The 18,773-nt window shown below is 36.4% G+C and overlaps 1 protein-coding gene across 9 annotated transcripts in view; it reads left to right on the top strand.

Moving 5' to 3' along the window:
• The window catches only part of LOC123548964 (GATOR complex protein WDR59-like), an 81,312-nt gene that overhangs the window by 28,270 nt on the left and 34,269 nt on the right, over positions 1-18,773 (top strand). For 5 of the 9 annotated variants that reach the window (XM_053545834.1, XM_053545837.1, XM_053545832.1 and 2 more), the window contains exons 13-21: positions 3,323-3,418; positions 4,049-4,199; positions 5,648-5,708; positions 6,194-6,341; positions 6,851-7,017; positions 7,749-7,830; positions 8,627-8,739; positions 10,192-10,342; positions 18,424-18,478. In XM_053545834.1, the coding sequence (XP_053401809.1) occupies positions 3,323-3,418; positions 4,049-4,199; positions 5,648-5,708; positions 6,194-6,341; positions 6,851-7,017; positions 7,749-7,830; positions 8,627-8,739; positions 10,192-10,342; positions 18,424-18,478 (1,024 nt within the window). Of the gene's footprint in view, positions 1-3,322; positions 3,419-4,048; positions 4,200-5,647; positions 5,709-6,193; positions 6,342-6,850; positions 7,018-7,748; positions 7,831-8,626; positions 8,740-10,191; positions 10,343-15,227; positions 15,280-18,423; positions 18,479-18,773 lie in introns of all 9 variants that reach the window. The other 4 variants (XM_053545839.1, XM_053545835.1, XM_053545838.1 and 1 more) reach the window with 1 other exon arrangement.

Here is an 18,773-nt window from a genome sequence, read left to right as displayed (position 1 = left end):
ATATTAACAAAAATCGGCTATGTCTAGTGTCTCTGTAATAACTATAGGATAGCATAATTTTAAGACAAACAGAACAAACCGCATAACTGTTTAATTATGTCTTCCCCCCTCTGGGGGAGAAATATTGTTTTTGCCCTGTCCGTCCGTCCGTACGTCACGCTTCATTTCCGAGCAATAACTGGAGAACCATTTGACATACAACCTTCAAACTTGATAGGGTTGTAGGGCTGCTGGAGTAGACAACCCCTATTGTTTTTGGGGTCACTCCTTCAAAGGTCAAGGTCACAGGGGCCTGAACATTGAAAACCATTTCCTATCAATAACTAGAGAACCACTTGACCCAGATTGTTGAAACTTCATGGGATGATTGGTCATGAAGAGTAGATGACCCCTATTGTTTTTGGGGGTCACTCCATCAAAGGTCAAGGTGACAGGGGCCTGAACCTTGAAAACCATTTCCGATCAATAACTTGAGTACCACTTGACCCAGAATGTTGAAACTTCATAGGATGATTGTACATGCAAAGTAGATGACCCCTATTGATTTTGGAGTTACTCTGTAAAGGGTCAGGGTCACAGGAGCCTGAACATTGAAAACCATTTCCAGTCAGTAACTTGAGAACCACTCTACCAGAATGTTGAAACTTCATAGGATGATTGTTCATGCAAAATAAATGACCCCTATTGTTTTTGGGGTCACTCCGTTAAAGGTCAAGGTCACAGGGGCCTGAACATTGATAACCATTTCCAATCAATAACTTCAGAACCTCTTGATCCAGAATGTTGAAACTTCATAGGATGATTGAACATGCTGAGTAGATGACCCCTATCGATTTTGGGGTCACTCTGTTAAAGGTCAAGGTCACAGGAGCCTGAACATGGAAAACAATTTCCGATCAATAACTTGAGAACCACTTGACCCAGAATGTTGAAAATTCATTGGATGATTGAACATGCAGAGTAGATGATCCCTATTGATTTTGGGGTCAGTCTATTAAAGGTCAAGGTCACGGGGGCCTGGTCATGTAAAATCATTTCTGGAGAATAACTTGAGAACCACTTGATCTAGAATGTTGAAACTTAATAGGATGATTGGACATGCAGAGTAGATGACCCCTATTATTTTTGAGGTCACTTGATCAAAGGTCAAGGTCACAGGAGCCTGAACATGGAAAACAATTTCCGATCAATAACTTGAGAACCACTTGACCCAGAATGTTGAAACTTCATAGGATGATTGAACATGCAGAATAGATGATCCCTATTGATTTTGGGGTCAGTCTATTAAAGGTCAAGGTCACAGGGGCCTGGTCATGTAAAATCATTTCTGGAGAATAACTTGAGAACCACTTGACCTAGAATGTTGAAACTTAATAGGTTGATTGGACATGCAGAGTAGATGACCCCTATTTATTTTGAGGTCACTTGATCAAAGGTCAAGGTCACAGGAGCCTGAACAGTGACTTGAGAACCACTAGGCCAATAGTGTTGAAATTTAGCGGGATGACTGGACATGCCAAGTAGATGATCCCTATTGCAGCCAACCATCAGTGTCTCTTTGACTTTCGCTCCTGACCCCTATTGACTTCTTGCCTATAGGACTTTGCATTGGAGGAGACATGTGCTTTTTTACAAAAGCAATTTCTAGTTTAGAATGATATGATAACTTTTGTGTTTGCAGTGTGTTTGATTAAACAAACATTGACATCTCTGCCTCTGGATATAGGTTACATGTAAAGCCATCATGTTTGTTACAGGTGTAGAGTTGTTAAGGTTTACAGATAATTAGAGGTGTTATAAAATCCATACAATAAATAGCTGTTGATCTTTACGATGTGAAACTTTAATGTACACATGACTTAAAAAGCCGAAACAAGCAGATTAAATTTTTTACAATTTTGCGAATATAAAATTTTGACCCAGGGAAAATATGTGCTTTTGCAGTATACCGGTCGAACATTTGTGACACATTTACTAATTACTGATTGTCCACCAGGGTTTGACATTTTTGTTGGAAATTTGAATATTTCATGTTGGCAGGAGTCATTAATGAGATTTTCAACTAAATCTTTACTTTTTCTCAGACCAGAATATTTTATGTTTTTATGCCCCCGAAGGGAGGCATATAGTTTTTGAACCGTCCGTCTGTCTGTCGGTCTGTCAGTCTGTCGGTCTGTCCGCAATTTTCGTGTCCGGTCCATATCTTTGTCATCGATGGATGGATTTTCAAATAACTTGGCATGAATGTGTACCACAGTAAGACGATGTGCAGTGCGCAAGACCCAGGTCCGTAGCTCAAAGGTCAAGGTCACACTTAGACGTTAAAGGATAGTGCATTGATGGGCGTGTCCGGTCCATATCTTTGTCATCGATGGATGGATTTTCAAATAACTTGGCATGAATGTGTACCACAGTAAGACGACGTGCAGTGCGCAAGACCCAGGTCCGTAGCTCAAAGGTCAAGGTCACACTTAGATGTTAAAGGATAGTGCATAAATGGGCGTGTCCGGTCCATATCTTTGTCATCGATGGATGGATTTTCAAATAACTTGGCATGAATGTGTACCACAGTAAGACGACATGCAGTGCGCAAGACCCAGGTCCGTAGCTCAGAGGTCAAGGTCACACTTAGACGTTAAAGGATAGTGCATTGATGGGCGTGTCCAGTCCATATCTTTGTCATGGATGGATGGATTTTCAAATAACTTGGCATGAATGTGTACCACAATAAGACGACATGTCACACACAAGACCCAGGTCCGTAGCTCAAAGGTCAAGGTCACACTTAGACGTTAAAGATCATTTTTCATGACAGTGCAATGATGGGCATGTGCGGTCCATATCTTTGTCATTCATGCATGGATTTTAAAATAACTATGCATGAATATGTGACACAGTAAGACAATGTGTCGCGCGCAAGACCCAGCTCCGTAGGTCAAAGGTCCTAAACTCTAACATCGGCCATAACTATTCATTCAAAGTGCCATCGGGGGGCATGTGTCATCCTACGGAGACAGCTCTTGTTCATTTTGTCAGTCTGAAAATGATCTAAAACCAAGAAACTGGCAATTCTGAAGCCCTGTGAATTAGATTTGAACTGCATTGCTTTGAAGTGTCACATTGCATTTTTGGATTTTCACTATCATTGATCTGGGCCATTGTTAACAACATCTTTAATATGGTATAAACTGAATAACTGTTACACAGTGGATTAAGATAAACAAAAAACAACATAAAAACTTAATAAAAAAATTACTGCTACAGTGTTTTTCTGAAATTGTTAAATAATAACAATCTTTCTGTTTTATATTATTTTGTCCAGGTATTGAATGAAACATCACAGACCAATATCAAGAGGAACCTTAACTGTTTGGAGCCATGTATACGACAGTTTGCCACACATTTTGAAAACATGACAGTAAGTTTTATGAGAATTCAGTGTTTATCCGAAGACTTACATGGCCTAGAGTTTCCTGTGGAGAAATTGTGAGGTACCTGTGAATAACAGATAAAAATTGGATGAAAGTCCAAAATTATTGTTATCTGGTATAGAATGAAATGTTGTTCTGTTTGGAAAAAAAACATCTCTAGAAGGGACATCAAAAGCTAATTTACATTATAGGGAAAATGTTGAATGCTTTAGTGTTTCTGGATCTCAGGGCCTGTAATTATCAACGTTTAAGTCTTAAATTTTTATTTCCTTAATAGCTTTAGCTGACTTGAATGTTTGTGGGGACATATGTTTATTTTTTTATTTATTTAAAAAAAAAAAAAAAAAAAAAAACAAAAAAATCAGCTAAAGCTAAATTATACTACTTTAATTTTGTAGATTTATTTAGAGCTGGAGCAGGCACATGCATGCAGAGTTTCATGACATTCTGCATTAATTTTACAGAGACCTGCAAAATGGAAATTAAGTACTTTGAAGTCCAAATTTTAAAAGGTATGTGAAGAAGAACCCATATATGGTCAATGGCTATTTATAGATACATTTATATGATTATGCTTGACAAGTTGCATACATTATTACATTATACATTTATTTCAGCTTGAAGAGAGGAAGACGCCAGACTCAGATACATTTGCCCCAACAACCAATAAACTCCAGCAGTCATTTATGCAGCAGCTTCCATTTGCAGCATTCCAGGATTACTCCATTCCCTTCCCTAGAACATGTGGAGCTCAGTTTAATTCTGCTGGTGAGTATTTTGTGGAGCTCAGTTTAATTCTGCTGGTGAGTATTTTGTGGAGCACAGTTTAATTCTGCTGGTGAGTATTTTGTGGAGCTCAGTTTAATTCTGCTGGTGAGTATTTTGTGGAGCACAGTTTAATTCTGCTGGTGAGTATTTTGTGGAGCACAGTTTAATTCTGCTGGTGAGTATTTTGTGGAGCTCAGTTTAATTCTGCTGGTGAGTATTTTGTGGAGCACAGTTTAATTCTGCTGGTGAGTATTTTGTGGAGCTCAGTTTAATTCTGCTGGTGCGTATTTTGTGGAGCACAGTTTAATCCTTCTGTAAAGTATTTTGTGGAGCACAGTTTAATTCTGTGAGCTCGTTTTAATTCTGCTAGTGAGAATTTTGTGGACTTCAGTCAACTGCTGGTGAGTTTGTGTTGATGAGTATTTTGTGGCGCTTACTTTGAATCTACTAGTAAGTATTTTGTGGATCTCAGTTTTATTCTGCCATTAAGTATTTTGTGGAACTCAGTTTTATTCTGCTGTTGAGTATTTTGTTGAGCTGCACTTCCCAGAAGAGATGTGCATATCTGGCCACATTCTGGTATGTTTTGTTTATTGCAAAGTTATGGGCCCATGATAGTAATTTTTCAATTTGTCTGGAGTAGTTCCCCAATACTGTTAATGGGATTTGAATAAGTATGAACAGTATGAACCCTGATTGAGCATGTATTATATGTTTTACAATGGAGTGATTTTTATATGCCTGAAGGGACGTATTACGTTATGATGCCAGTGTCCTTCCGTCTGTCTGTCCATCTGTTAACAATTCCGTGTCCGTTCTGTAATTCTTGAACTGCTTGAAGGATTTTAAAGAAACTTGGCACAAATGTTCACCACATTGAGACGATGTGCAGAGCACATGTTTCTTATGGCTCGCTTCAAGGTCAAGGTCACACTTAGGGGTCAAAGGTCATACCTTCGGGCGTATATTGCTCCGCATTGCGGTGCTCTTGTTCACTGGATAATACTGTCCCAACATTCCTGTAGGAGCTATTCCTAAGCAACCATCTGCTGAAATTCTATAAAACTTCACAGAAAACTTGTTTTGCTCCATGAACTACACAGAACATGTTTTACTCTAGGCAGTGCAGGAACCTGTTTTGCTCCAGAAACTACACAGAACATGTTTTACTCTAGGCATTGCAGAAACCTGTTTTGCAGAAACTTGTTTTGCTACCGGCACAATGGAAAAACATGTTTCGACCCAGGCACTACAGAAAACCTGTTTTGCTGCAGATACTACAGAAAACCTGTCTAGCTCCAGGCACTGCAGGCCTGTCAAATAAGTTAAATATGCATGTTGGTGTAATAATGCACAGAGGGGGGGAAAAACCTTGACCTTGACCTTGATTTTTTCTAATCACTTAATAATGATGCATGTTTAAAAATCCTGTATTTACCTTTTTTTAGGGTTGTTAGTTTGTTTTGGACGATCACGAGAAGCTAGTAAAGGTTCTGAAAAAACTCCAAAGTAAGTAACCAGACAAAAGCCTGATTCTTTTTTTTTTTGTTCATTATAGCAATGCATATTATACATAGGCTTTACTTGATTATGAATAATTTAAAGACACTATGATTGTGTGACATAAGGGTGATATTTGACACTTTATCAAATTATTGGAATATTTTTAAAATTCTTACTTAGTCTTGGACAGAAATAAGGAAGTTTTGAAAAAGGAACTTTAGTATATCTTTTCAGATAGCAGTTTTTATGTAATAACTTTACCTACATGTTACAAAAACATGAAATTATAGATCAGATTTTCCCTTCAATTTGAGTAAAAGTAATTCAGATAACTTCTTAGGTGTTTGAATTTCTCTCTGTGTAGCGGGCTTGTCATTAAGAGGTTTTTGATGCAGAGAAAGTGGTTTTGTTGATGATCAGATTTCAAAATGAAAAAAAAAAACAAATTGTTAGTGAGTACTAAATGGTATGATATTTTCTTTTTATTATAGAGCTTTGTCTGAGTTGGCAGCGTACACATCAACAAATCGTGTGAGGTCATCACAGAGTTCAAGCGGATTTTCCACAATGTTTTCTCGTAGTCCACCTACTCCAAAAGCGGAACCAGTGTCAATCAGTACTTACTATATGTTTAATAAGGTACTACTTTTGTCAAAGTCTGATCTGTGCTGTAAAGAAAGGTACCTGAGTGAGTAATTACAGTTCGAAGGCGTTTCCACATGGGCATGAATTAATGAATTTCAGACTTAAGAAGATGATATTCTTCATGGGTCTGAGCAGCAGTGAGGTCCATTGAAATTAACAGTTTCACTGAAAATTTATTATCATCTGACAGAAAAACTGTTATTATTTTCTAGTTAGTTTCACAGGACCGATGGAGTACCTTTATGAATTTGGCCCTCTTCCCCCCAGCGTCTTTCTCAGAGCAGTCATATTCTATGATGTCGTATAAATTGAAAGACTTTATTTAAAAATGAATACAGTTAGATGAATAGTTCTCCTATCACACTACACATCATTTTTAAATTTAAAAATAAAAGTTCCAGATAGGTGGCCTGACTTTAAGCTCATCAAGTTTTTAATGTGGTTTTCTGATGTTATTATTAATTTTTCACTGTCAAATTACCACAAAGCTTCTATGTTTTCAGAGACAGAGGACGAAATCTCGCAATTATAGCAACCTACAAGAGACAAAATGGAAAAGTTTGGATAGAGCAACAAAGAAAGAGAAAAAGTCGGTGAAACTGGAGCCAGTTAGAATATATGACACACATTGTCTGCTTAATATACACAGAGACCTGGCGGAGAAATATAGGTAAACTGGCTTGGACTACATAGAAATAACTAAATAGATCTTAAACTGTTTTTAGCTCAATACAAGTATTCTATGCACCCAAGTATTGAAGAGGCATGGGCTTCTTTGTCCTGATATATCATGTGGCTGAGGCATGTATCGTATGGACACAATTATAGTGGGGTTTTTTTTTCTGGAGTGGCACCCATTTTACCACTGCTCCTCCAGTTTTTAAGGGATTTAAATAACACTTGGGGGGAACAGAGGTGTGTGCATTGGGATACTAGATAAGAACATGATGTTGTCTCATTATCCCTGATAGATTGATCATTTCAGCCCTGAAAGAGTTTTAACAATAAAAGTATGTGACATTTAATAAACTGATACACAGTCGAACTTCGTTCACTCAAACCCTGATAATTTTAACACAACCCTTTGCTATAACTCATTGCCAGGTCCCTCCAAAAATTGTTCCAGGGCTCGAACTATGGATAACTTGGAACAAATTTTGCATGTCCTGTAGAGCTTGAGAGAACACAGTTCGACTGTACTAAATGTAACCAGAATAAAAGAAATGACTCATTCACAAAATTGTAGATATTAAGCAGTGGCTTATTTAATTGTTTAAATGATTTTCATTAGATTATGAAATACATTGTGTATTATTATTATTTTATAATTCCTTGTAGTAGACATAAATGCCAGATTTCATGTCTTTAGTAAAGATATTTATATTTAGTAATTACTTTCAGTTTGGATGTGAATAACATTGAAGGAATGTGTGAACATAATAAGAAAGAAGCTGCTGCTGTTGGTAGAAAAGATCTTGTTAGGGTTTGTATAGTGTCTTTGTATAATTGGGCATTTCTCGTGTTCTTTCTAAACAATTTTTCATGAATTTGTGAAGAACTGAGCATGACATTTGTATTTATTGTAAATGTTTTGGGGGCATGTATATCATAACATCAAAATTATGAAAACAGAAAGCAATATTTTTAACATATTGATATTTGTGAAAGTATAAGAATACTGGTGCTATGTTACTGCTCAAGAGCAGAGGCTGTGGTCCAATTGAAACTCTGACATGAGACCAGGGGTTGCGAGATGGAGCCCCTTCTCCAGTTAAGATTTAACATTCAGATAGGAGTTCTGTGTGGGTGTGCTTTACACATAATTGAGCCGTGCCATGGGAAAACCAACATAGTGGCTTTGCGACCAGCATGGATCCAGACCAGCCTGCGCATCCACGCAGTCTGGTCAGGCTCCATGCTGTTCGCTTTTAAAGCCTATTGGAATTGGAGAAACTGTTAGCGAACAGCATGGATCCTGACCAGACTGTGCGGATGCGCAGGCTGGTCTGGATCCATGCTGGTCGCAAAGCCACTATGTTGGTTTTCTCATGGCGCAGCTCATTTCATGCTTCTAGAATTAAAGTGTCTTCTGTATTTACACTATCCTCTAGTCTGGTTCCCGTCGTACTGCAAACAGTACCTGGTTCCCGTCGTACTGCAAACAGTACCGATAACGATAGTAGGGGCAGGTAATCCAGACTAACTATCCTCCAGCTAAAATGCGTATGGATTACCAGTAGCAATTGAAAATAAGCTTAATACATAACTGCTTATTACAGCTATGGTCACTCATTCCTATCACATGTAACACAGTGCTGACACCATCCAGTAACCCGGATGATGGTATACCCTGGGCACAGAGACCATTTGGAAGAAAGATGTATGAATCTCTGTAAGTATATCTACTGCTGACAGATTTCACTGACTATGCTTCTACCTGGCATTTATACTCCATTGTTGTTTCTTGTAATGCAAATGACATATATGAGCCGTGCCATGAGAAAACCAACATAGTGGCTTTGCGACCAGCATGGATCCAGACCAGCCTGTGCATCCACGCAGTCTGGTCAGGATCCATGCTGTTCGCATTCAAAGCCTATTGGAATTAGAGAAACTGTTAGCGAACAGCATGGATCCTGACCAGACTGCGCGGATGCGCAGGCTGGTCTGGATCCATGCTGGTCGCAAAGCCACTATGTTGGTTTTCTCATGGCATGGCTCATATGTACTTAATGACATGAAGTTTTAACAACAGGAAAATACTGGCTGATTAAATGTTTAGTCGATAAAGCGGGACTCCATTCTGCCATAATGAACAGCAATTGTTGATCCCATTTTATGCAATAGAGAGGAGAAAAAGAGGTCTTTTGTTTGTGGAAACAATTAAGTCAGTGCATCATCACCCAAGCTAAAGCATGCATAGATTTTTATTGGAGTTCAGTATATAGGATGGGAAGTTGCTAGCGTTGATGAGAAGTCAGGGATCTGGGAATAGTAGTGTGCTATAATATAGCAAAAAGTGTTTTTAACTAAAAGCACTAAATCATAAGCAATTAGTCATTTAGTTAGTCTGAGCATTCATCAGTAAGATCTGATGTCAATTTCTCAACATGGAGGTCACAACTTGGATCCCCAGTTTGGTCACAATCTTGTCACATCATTATACACTAGTACTGGTTCCTGTCAGGATAGTAAGTTGAAATGACCTTTAGACAGAATGAACTGATGCATGTAATGATACTGTGTTCAGGTCAGTACATTATTACAACATTATCTTTACGGCTACTTGATGTAATGATACTGTGTGCAGGTCAGTACATTATTACAACATTATCTTTACGGCTACTTGATGTAATGATACTGTGTTCAGGTCAGTACATTATTACAACATTATCTTTACGGCCACTTGATGTAATGAATTCTAGTGAAGATTTTTAGATTTTCTGCAGAAATTATGAATTATCATTGTTGCACCCGCATGAACTTAAATGACATTTAAGCTATTAATGAAATGAATTTCAGAATGGAATCCTACAAGAATATACATGTTGGATGGACACTAGCTATGATATGCTGTATATTGTGTAACAAGGATTGAATACTTCCAAAGTATATATGGTGTACAGACACACTATGATATTGTGTAACTTGTTTATGTATATTGATTCCAGAATGCAATACTACAAGAATATACACATTACACAGACATCTGCAATATGCTGTATATATTTTTAACTTTTAAATTGATTTTTTCAGAATGGAACACTACAGGAGTACACACGATGTACAGACACTAGCTATGATATGCTGTTTACATTGTGTAATTTATATACTGATTTTTCAGAATGGAATACTATAAGAGTATACATGATGTACAAACACTAGCTATGATATGCTGTATATTCTGGGACAAGAAATTTGTCGTATCACTCCCTCAATCCAGCAATATAAAGAAATCGTCATCGAAGGCCTCGTTAGACTATGTTCCTCCCAATGTAAGTATAATGTAGAAATATTTGCGCATCTTTTCATGATTGAAACGTTGTTTTAGAGAAAAGAACTAGAAGGCATAATTTCGGAGTATACAATCTCTCCAAAATTTAAAATTGTTTTTTTTTTGTTGTTGTTGCCTTTTGTGTTATTTCATTGGCTCTCACATGGCAATAGAAAAAAATCAAAGCATATTTTGAACATGCTGAAATAACTCAGAAATATAGACCTTATGATACAATAACTTGTTACATGGCCATTTGTGAAATAAAGGAGGGATTTTGTCATTCCACGCAAAACTCTTTAAAATTACTTACGTGTGTAGCAGTGCATTGTTGAATTAAAATGGTAAAAAAAGTGTTGCTTTACACAAAATGTTAATTTAAATTATACTGTTGAATATTTTATTTGCCTTTGCTTAACAAGTATAAAATTTAAATTAGAATTTTATCACAATAGAGATTTATTTAGATTTCAAAATGGTTAAGCTGTTCATATTGTGTGTGAGTTGACATTGTCGTTAATTATTTAATTGAAGAAAACATAAGGTAATGTTATAGAAACAGTCCTGCTTGTCCTTCTGCAGTGTAACAAGGTCATTTCAACATTGGACAACTGTATACCTTTTTTATGAAAAACATGAACAGGACAGGAATGGGGGGCACCTGTGTCCTATAGGCACACATCTAGTCTTTTTGCTTTAGCTAGTAAGAAAAAATCAACTAATTTGTTGAAAAACATTATCTTTTCTTGCCTATTCAATCCAAATTCAGTAACCCAACTAGGATCCGAGTTTTTGCAAGTCTGTTTACTATGCAGTGTGGTTCAGGTGTATATGTGAAATGGCCCATTGATCATAATGCATTCGAATTTTTTAGCACACCCGTCACAAAGTGACAAAGGTGAGCTATTGTGACCGCTTGATGTCCGTCGTCTGTCGTGCGTCAACAATTTCTAAAAAAATCTTCTTCAAAACCACTTGGCAGATTTACTTGAAACTTCACAGGAATGTTCCTTGGTTGGCCCCCTTTAAAAAATTTTCAAAGAATTGAATTCCATGCAGAACTCTGGTTGCCATGGCAACCAAAAGAAAAAACTTTAAAAATCTTCTTGTCCAAAACCGCAGGGCGTAGGGCTTTGATATCTGGTGTTTAGCATCATCTAGTGGTCCTCTACCAAAATTATTCAAATTATCCCCCTAGGGTCAAATATGGCCCCGCCCCGGGGGTCACATGGTTTATATAGACTTATATGGGAAAACTTTGAAAATCTTCTTGTACAAAACCACATGGCCTAGGGCTTTGATATTTGGTATGTAGCATCATCTAGTGGTCATCTACCAAGATTGTTCAAATTATCCCCCTAGGGTCAAATATGGCCCCGCCCCAGGGGTCACATGGTTTATATAGACTTATATGGGAAAAACTTTGAAAATCTTCTTGTACAAAACCACATGGCCTAGGGCTTTGATATTTGGTATGTAGCATCATCTAGTGGTCCTCTACCAAGATTGTTCAAATTATCCCCCTGTGGTCAAATATGGCACCCGCCCCGGGAGTCCCAAGTTTTACATAGACTTATATTGGAAAAAAAGTTTTAAAATCTTCTTGTCTGAAACCACAACACTTAGACCTTTGATACTTGGTTTGTAGCATTGTGTTATGGTCCTCAACCAAAATTGTTCCAATTGTACCCCTTGGGTCAAAAGAGGCCCTGCCCTGGGGGTCCCAAGTTTTATATAGACTTATATAGGAAAAAGCTTTAAAAATCTTCTTGTCTGAAACCATACGACCTAGGCTTTCGATATTTGGTAGGATGCATTGTCTAGTAGTCCTCTACCAAAATTCTTCAAATTATGCCCCTGGGGTTAAAAGAGGCCCCGCCCTGGGGTCACTTAGTTATTATGTGAGTTATATAGGAAAAATACTTAAAAAGTCATCTGATCCTATTTCCATGACTGTTTAATTATAATTACCTGATGACCCCAAGTAATATGATATCACTTGACTTTGACCTTGACCTACTGACCTACTTTCTTGTTTTTTAAGATACAGCCTTGAAATTTTGATGACATACACAGTTTTGCACACAAATCGTAAAACTGAATTTCATTGACCATGAATGTGACCTACTGACTTTCTTAATATTTTATCATCAGTTTGACATTTGAAACATGTAGCTCATATTACTCAGGTGAGCGATCCAGGGTCATCATGACCCTCTTGTTTCGGTTTGGTTTCTGTTCCATTCGATGTATATGTGAAACGGCTTTTAAAGTCATTCCTCATTGATCTTGGTTTCATGTGGGAATGTTGTCAGTTACATGCTATAAATTATTTGTGTTTGTAGGCCTGTCCTACTTCACAGACCACCTGTTTTTGTGTTCAAACGTTATATTGTAGATATTATTGACCGCCATTGACCTTAATTGACCTAGACAGAGCTATATTGGTAGTTGACCTTGAACTTGTTAATAATTGACCTCTACACAGTTACTATTGGCAGTTGACCTTGAACCTGTTAATAATTGACCTCTACACAGTTACTATTGGCAGTTGACCTTGAACCTGTTAATAATTGACCTCTACACAGTTACTATTGGCAGTTGACCTTGAACCTGTTAATAATTGACCTCTACGCAGTTACTATTGGCAGCTGACGTTGAACCTGTTAATAATTGACCTCTACGCAGTTACTATTGGCAGTTGACCTTGAACCTGTTGTTAATTGACCTTGTTGCATTGCCAGAGACTGTTATTTTATTTTTTTCACCATAGAAGAATGATACGAAATCCATCAACAGTTTATAGAACCTGCATGTCATTTTTGCATTCTCTAGAATCTTTGCTTACTTTCTGCGTTTTCCAGAAGAATGTGCTTTCGTAGGAAATTTGTGCAGTTTTTCTTGTTCTTTCGTGCGATAGATGGTTCTAGTTATATTGTCACAAAACAAAATATGGCAGTTTAATGGTTGTAGTTTCCCATTTTTCAGTAACTGATCCTTATTCTCATTTAAATATGGTGTTTCTCAATAATGCTCATTTAAAAAAATGTTATGTAAATGATCTGAAAAGAATCTTCATAGACACTGTGGCATTGCCTAGACTCTCAAGGCTCCATACTTCCAGATTTTGTCTGGTGATTATACTGCCTTTCAAGTCAGCCGGATATGATTTGGCAGATTATAGTGCCTGACAAATCAGCCAGGTATGATTTGGTAGATTTATTAGTGCCTGACAAGTCAGCCAGGTATGATTTGGCTGATTATAGTGGCTGACAAGTCAGCTTGGTATAATCTGGCAGATTATAGTGCCTGACAAGTCAGCCAAGTATGACTTGGCAGATTATGGAATTATAGTGCATGACAAGTCAGCCAAATATGATTTGACAGATTATAGTGTCTGACAAGAAAGCCAGATATGATTTGACAGATTATAGTGCCTGACAAGAAAGCCAGATATGATTTGACAGATTATAGTGCCTGACAAGAAAGCCAGATATGATTTGGCAAACTGTACATGATAATAGATAGCATTGTTAACCATTAAACTGCCTTGGAAAGTTTGTGACTCTGTGAAAATCACATTTGTTTGAATGCTAACCTAGGCCAAATTCTCAGCATTAAAACATTGTTTTGTTACCTAATTTTGCCCTTTTTACACGAAAACATGTCTTCTGAAATATTACATCAAAACTTCAACAAAATTTGTCTGTAATATAACTTCATCAAACTGTACTTTTAAAACATTTTAAAACACAAATTGCATTAAAGTGTTAAGCGTAGAATTAATATATATAAAGCATCTTAAGGACTGCTTGGTGGATTTTCACTAAACATGGTCTGTATCTTCAAAGTACAGATGTCTTACTTTTCTGTGATTTCTTGTCAGTTCTGGTAGATTTTCATTAACTTTTAAATTTCTGATCTGTTTGTTTACTGAGTTTGTTTATTTGGAGTACCTATTTTATTCGAAGTGAAATAAATCACTTTTATTTTTTGGGTCAGCACAGGGAACTTATTTCTTGAAAATTTCTTTGAATTGCTTTTGAGGAAATTTCCAGGAATGTTTGACAGAAAGTTGTATAGGCAAAGAACGAAATCAGTATTTAAGGCTACTAATAGTTTTTTTTATGTCATAAATCCTGAACTTACATAGACACAAAACTTGGCAACAGTGTGTACTTTTTAAGTTTCATTTTATTTTACTAGATGTAAGTCATTTTGATGTATCTTTATGGTAACAATGATATTTTCAATTTTACTCAGTATAAAGAACAAATGTATACCATTTAAAAGTGTAAACGAGTATTAAAAAAAACATCATTAGCTGGTAAGAAATATACAATGATTATTTTGCAGATTCATATTTCACTTTTAAAGACTTGAAATTTCTTTACTGCAGAACTTGTGCATATTAAACAGAGCTTCCTTTAGAAATTTTCTTCAAATGCAATATCTGTCTTATTATTCGTAGATACTATTTGTATTGAATTGTATTACAACATTCCGTTTATCAACCCTTATCATGCTGGATACAATTGATTCTGCCTTTGCGACCAGTGTAGATCATGATCAGCCTGCACATCCGTGCAGTCGGATCATGATCTGCACTGTTCGCCATTCAGTCAGTATCTTTTTGGTAAACACCCCTTTTAACAGTTAATGGAATTGTCCAAATTGAAAGATTGACAAGTTCATCATAGAAATTTAGCAAGGTAAGGGTTAAAGCCTGTTACATATCCTTTCTTCTGAATATATTACAGTTCTGCAAAATATACATTTTAAAGCCAATATCTTAGCGTTCATACACATATATATTCTGATTCTGCAAGGGTTTAACCTGTGCTGCCCCCTAACACACATATGTGTCCATGTTTTGTTTGATGTAGATGGAATTAAAGTTTGGCAGTTCAAGCGATAGTGGCTGGAACTTGTTACCCAGTAAGTCATAAATAACCAGGGTCTTCTTTTCATCAAACTTTGATATTTCATAGGCACATGTCTGACAGTTAGATATTTTTGTTTATTTTACATCACATTCTTGAGATTATTTTTAAATGCCCTTAAATAGTGTTCGCACTGCCCATATACCCTGAAAATGAGAAATATAGTGTTCACACTGTCAATATGCCCAGAAAATGAGACATATAGTGTTCACACTGTCCATATGCCCTGAAAATGAGACATATAGTGTTCACACTGTCCATATGCCCTGAAAATGAGACATATAGTGTTCGCACTGTCCATATGCCCTGAAAATGAGACATATATTGTTCACACTGTCCATTTGCCTGGAAAATGAGACATAAAGTGTTCGCACTGTCCATATGCCCTGAAAATGAGACATATTGTCCACACTGTCCATTTGCCCGGAAAATGAGACATATAGTATTCGCACTGTCCATATACCCTGAAAATGAGACATATAGTGTTCACACTATCCATATGCCTGGAAAATGAGACATATAGTGTTAGCACTGTCCATATGCCCTGGAAATGAGACATATAGTGTTCGCACTGTCCGTATGCCCTGAAAATGAGACATATATTGTTCACACTGTCCATTTGCCCGGAAAATGAGACATATACTGTAAGCACTGTCCATATGCCCTGGAAATGAGACATATAGTGTAAGCACTGTCCATATGCCCATAAAATGAGACATATAGTGTTTGCACTGTCCATATACCCTGAAAATGAGACATATAGTGTTTACACTGTCCATATGCCCTGAAAATGAGACATATAGTGTTCACACTGTCCATATGCCTGGAAAATGAGACATATAGTGTTCATACTGTCCATATGCCCTGAAAATGAGACATATAGTGTTTGCACTGTCCATATGCCCAGAAAATGAGACATACAGTGTTCACACTGTCCATTTGCCCGAGAATTAGGCATATAATGATTAGCACTGACCATATGCCCTGAAAATGAGACATACAGTGTTCACACTGTCCATATGCCCGAGAATTAGGCATATAGTGTCCAGTAGTATGTTTAAATAGTTATTCTGATTGTCAGTCAAAGTCACAGCCATAATTTTGTAAATAATTCAAGGGATTCCAATGAAACGTTACTCAAATGTTAACCATGGTGAGATGTGTTGTTGGCAAGAGTCAGGAAAGCTCTGACTTGGCATTAGTTTGAGGGCATTTGTCAACTAATAGTTATATAGTAAGAAACACATTTTTAGATTTTTCTTTCTTGTTTTCAAGAATTTTAGGTATTGCATCAGGTTACAAATTGATTTTCATATTTATACAGACATGTGCTTATGTTATCATTGTATACTTCCCAGCTTGATGAAATTATTGTGTTCATTGAAAATGGGAAAACAGAACAGTGTTACCGAGTCGAATCATATTGTTGCCACTGAGTAAGCCAACAATTAGAAACTGTATTTAGAAGAGCTATTAATGTTGGCAGTGACAAATTTTATTTTTCTTTATGACCATGTATGTGCTCTGTGCGCATCTCAGAACTTAGATAATTGGCAAATATATGAAAGTCGGGGAGGGGGTGCGAATGGATTTTCAACTTTGTTAGCATAACAAACAAAAGATTTAACACAATGGTTTAATCTAAGTACACGTTATTTTCCGACCTTTTATGTTGTTTATTTCACAGTTTGCATTTTGCATGATATTTTTTCTTCTTGTCCTGTTTTCAGCTTTTTAAAAAAGGTTTGTTAAAAAATGACATCATAATTATAAGGTTATAGATAGTGTTCCCACCAAATATATATCTGTAACGTAACTTTCGTCCGGTTGCAGGGGATGAACGTCATTGTTTTTGATTTGGGTCAATTTGAAGGCCTGTATTTTGCAGGGAGCCTTGGTTAATACACAATGTACATTCAGAGTTTTATATTTATTAGGTATAGGTAATAGATTAATGTACATAGAACAAATTTGAATATTTGAAAAAATATGTAAATTAGATCGAACGTTCCTTGTAGTAATATACATTTGATAAATTTGCAACTACTTTGCTATTGTTTAGTATTAGTAAATCCAGAAAAAAAAGACTCCCATATTTTTTGTACATAGGTATATGATTTTGCAAAAATTTACATTTTTCAAATAAAACAGTTTTAAATATTTTTGCATCAGCCCCTAAAATGAGAAATGGGGTTATATGAGTTGGCCTTTGGTATGAAGTAGGGTCTCTGTTTTTGCATGCTTGCTTGCTTTCTCGTTTGTTATCCTAACTTTGAGTCTCTTTCTTTGACGATTTCCAGCAGGACTTACTGTTCTTTGCATCGGCAGTTTACGACCAGTGAATGCCAAAAACTCGTGTTAGAACATGCAAATGCATAGAAAGTGCTGATGTCATACGTCAGCTACCTAAATAAAATTGGACTTTAATTTGTTATATTTTGCCAAAATGCTGAAATTTCTAAAAGGTGTATTATCAGAAAATTTTGCTGTTTCTTAAAGCAGAATATCTTTAGTAATTATGACAATATAAGACAAGTTTATATTATTTCTCATACATAGATTGATGCAAGATAAGTACCAGAAATCATCAGATAAAGAACTCGTATCTTTGTATATCATGGGATGCATGCATTAATAAAATATGTACTGAATAAAGTCTATACTCTTCTTTTATAGATGCTTAATTAAGTGGAGTAAACATGTATCACGCTTTAATATAGATATCTATATTGTAATATGTAAATGTATGTGTAATCAATTTAGAGCGATTTTAAATGCAGGTTTGAGAACAGTGAGGATGGGTTACAGTATTGAAATTTATCAAGCCTTTGTAGACAGAGAATATACCAGGTAGGGAGAGAAAATAACTTGACAGAAAATGAATTCAGAAAAATGGCAAATGAAGTCAACTCCTGCTGTGATTGCAAAGCTTTGGGTGTGACATAGAGATGCAAGAATTGTGTGATCTACTCTCACTGTATCTGTATATTCATAAATAAAGGCTTGGTAAATTTAGGCCCTGTCTGATGAAAGATGCTGTAGGTCTGCAGCAGACGCACTTAGAGTGAAGTTTGTGCGAAGTTTTAAATTTTAATTATATTACTGTAATTTTTTTCATGGTTGATTGTTTTTCCTACAGTATAACCCGTATCACACCGTCTCATCAATGTCTGGGTTACTGAGAAGCTTGACCAGTAAGTTGTGTGTGTTGTTTTCCTTTTGTTTGAATCTTCACTAGCAAGACACATTTGGTGTTAGGGTAACTTTTTTTTTGAATGATTTTAGTTTGAATGAATTTTTGTCTCAGTTTTTATGAAGCACAGTCAGTATTTTTTCTCTGTTGGGAAGTTTTTGTTTCACCAAAATAGTAAGCATGGAACGTATTGGCATATTTATTAGAATCATATGACTGTATGTAATTCTTAGATATATTTCTAAGTTTTTTTCATGTAAGAGTAAGTGCTTATTTTCTGGAATTACAATTAGTTC

This window comes from Mercenaria mercenaria, chromosome 6 (genome assembly GCF_021730395.1).
Source record: "Mercenaria mercenaria strain notata chromosome 6, MADL_Memer_1, whole genome shotgun sequence".
Taxonomy (NCBI): Eukaryota; Metazoa; Mollusca; class Bivalvia; order Venerida; family Veneridae; genus Mercenaria; species Mercenaria mercenaria.
Note: the sequence above shows the minus strand (reverse complement) of the source record. Positions and strands in the feature narration are given on the sequence as shown.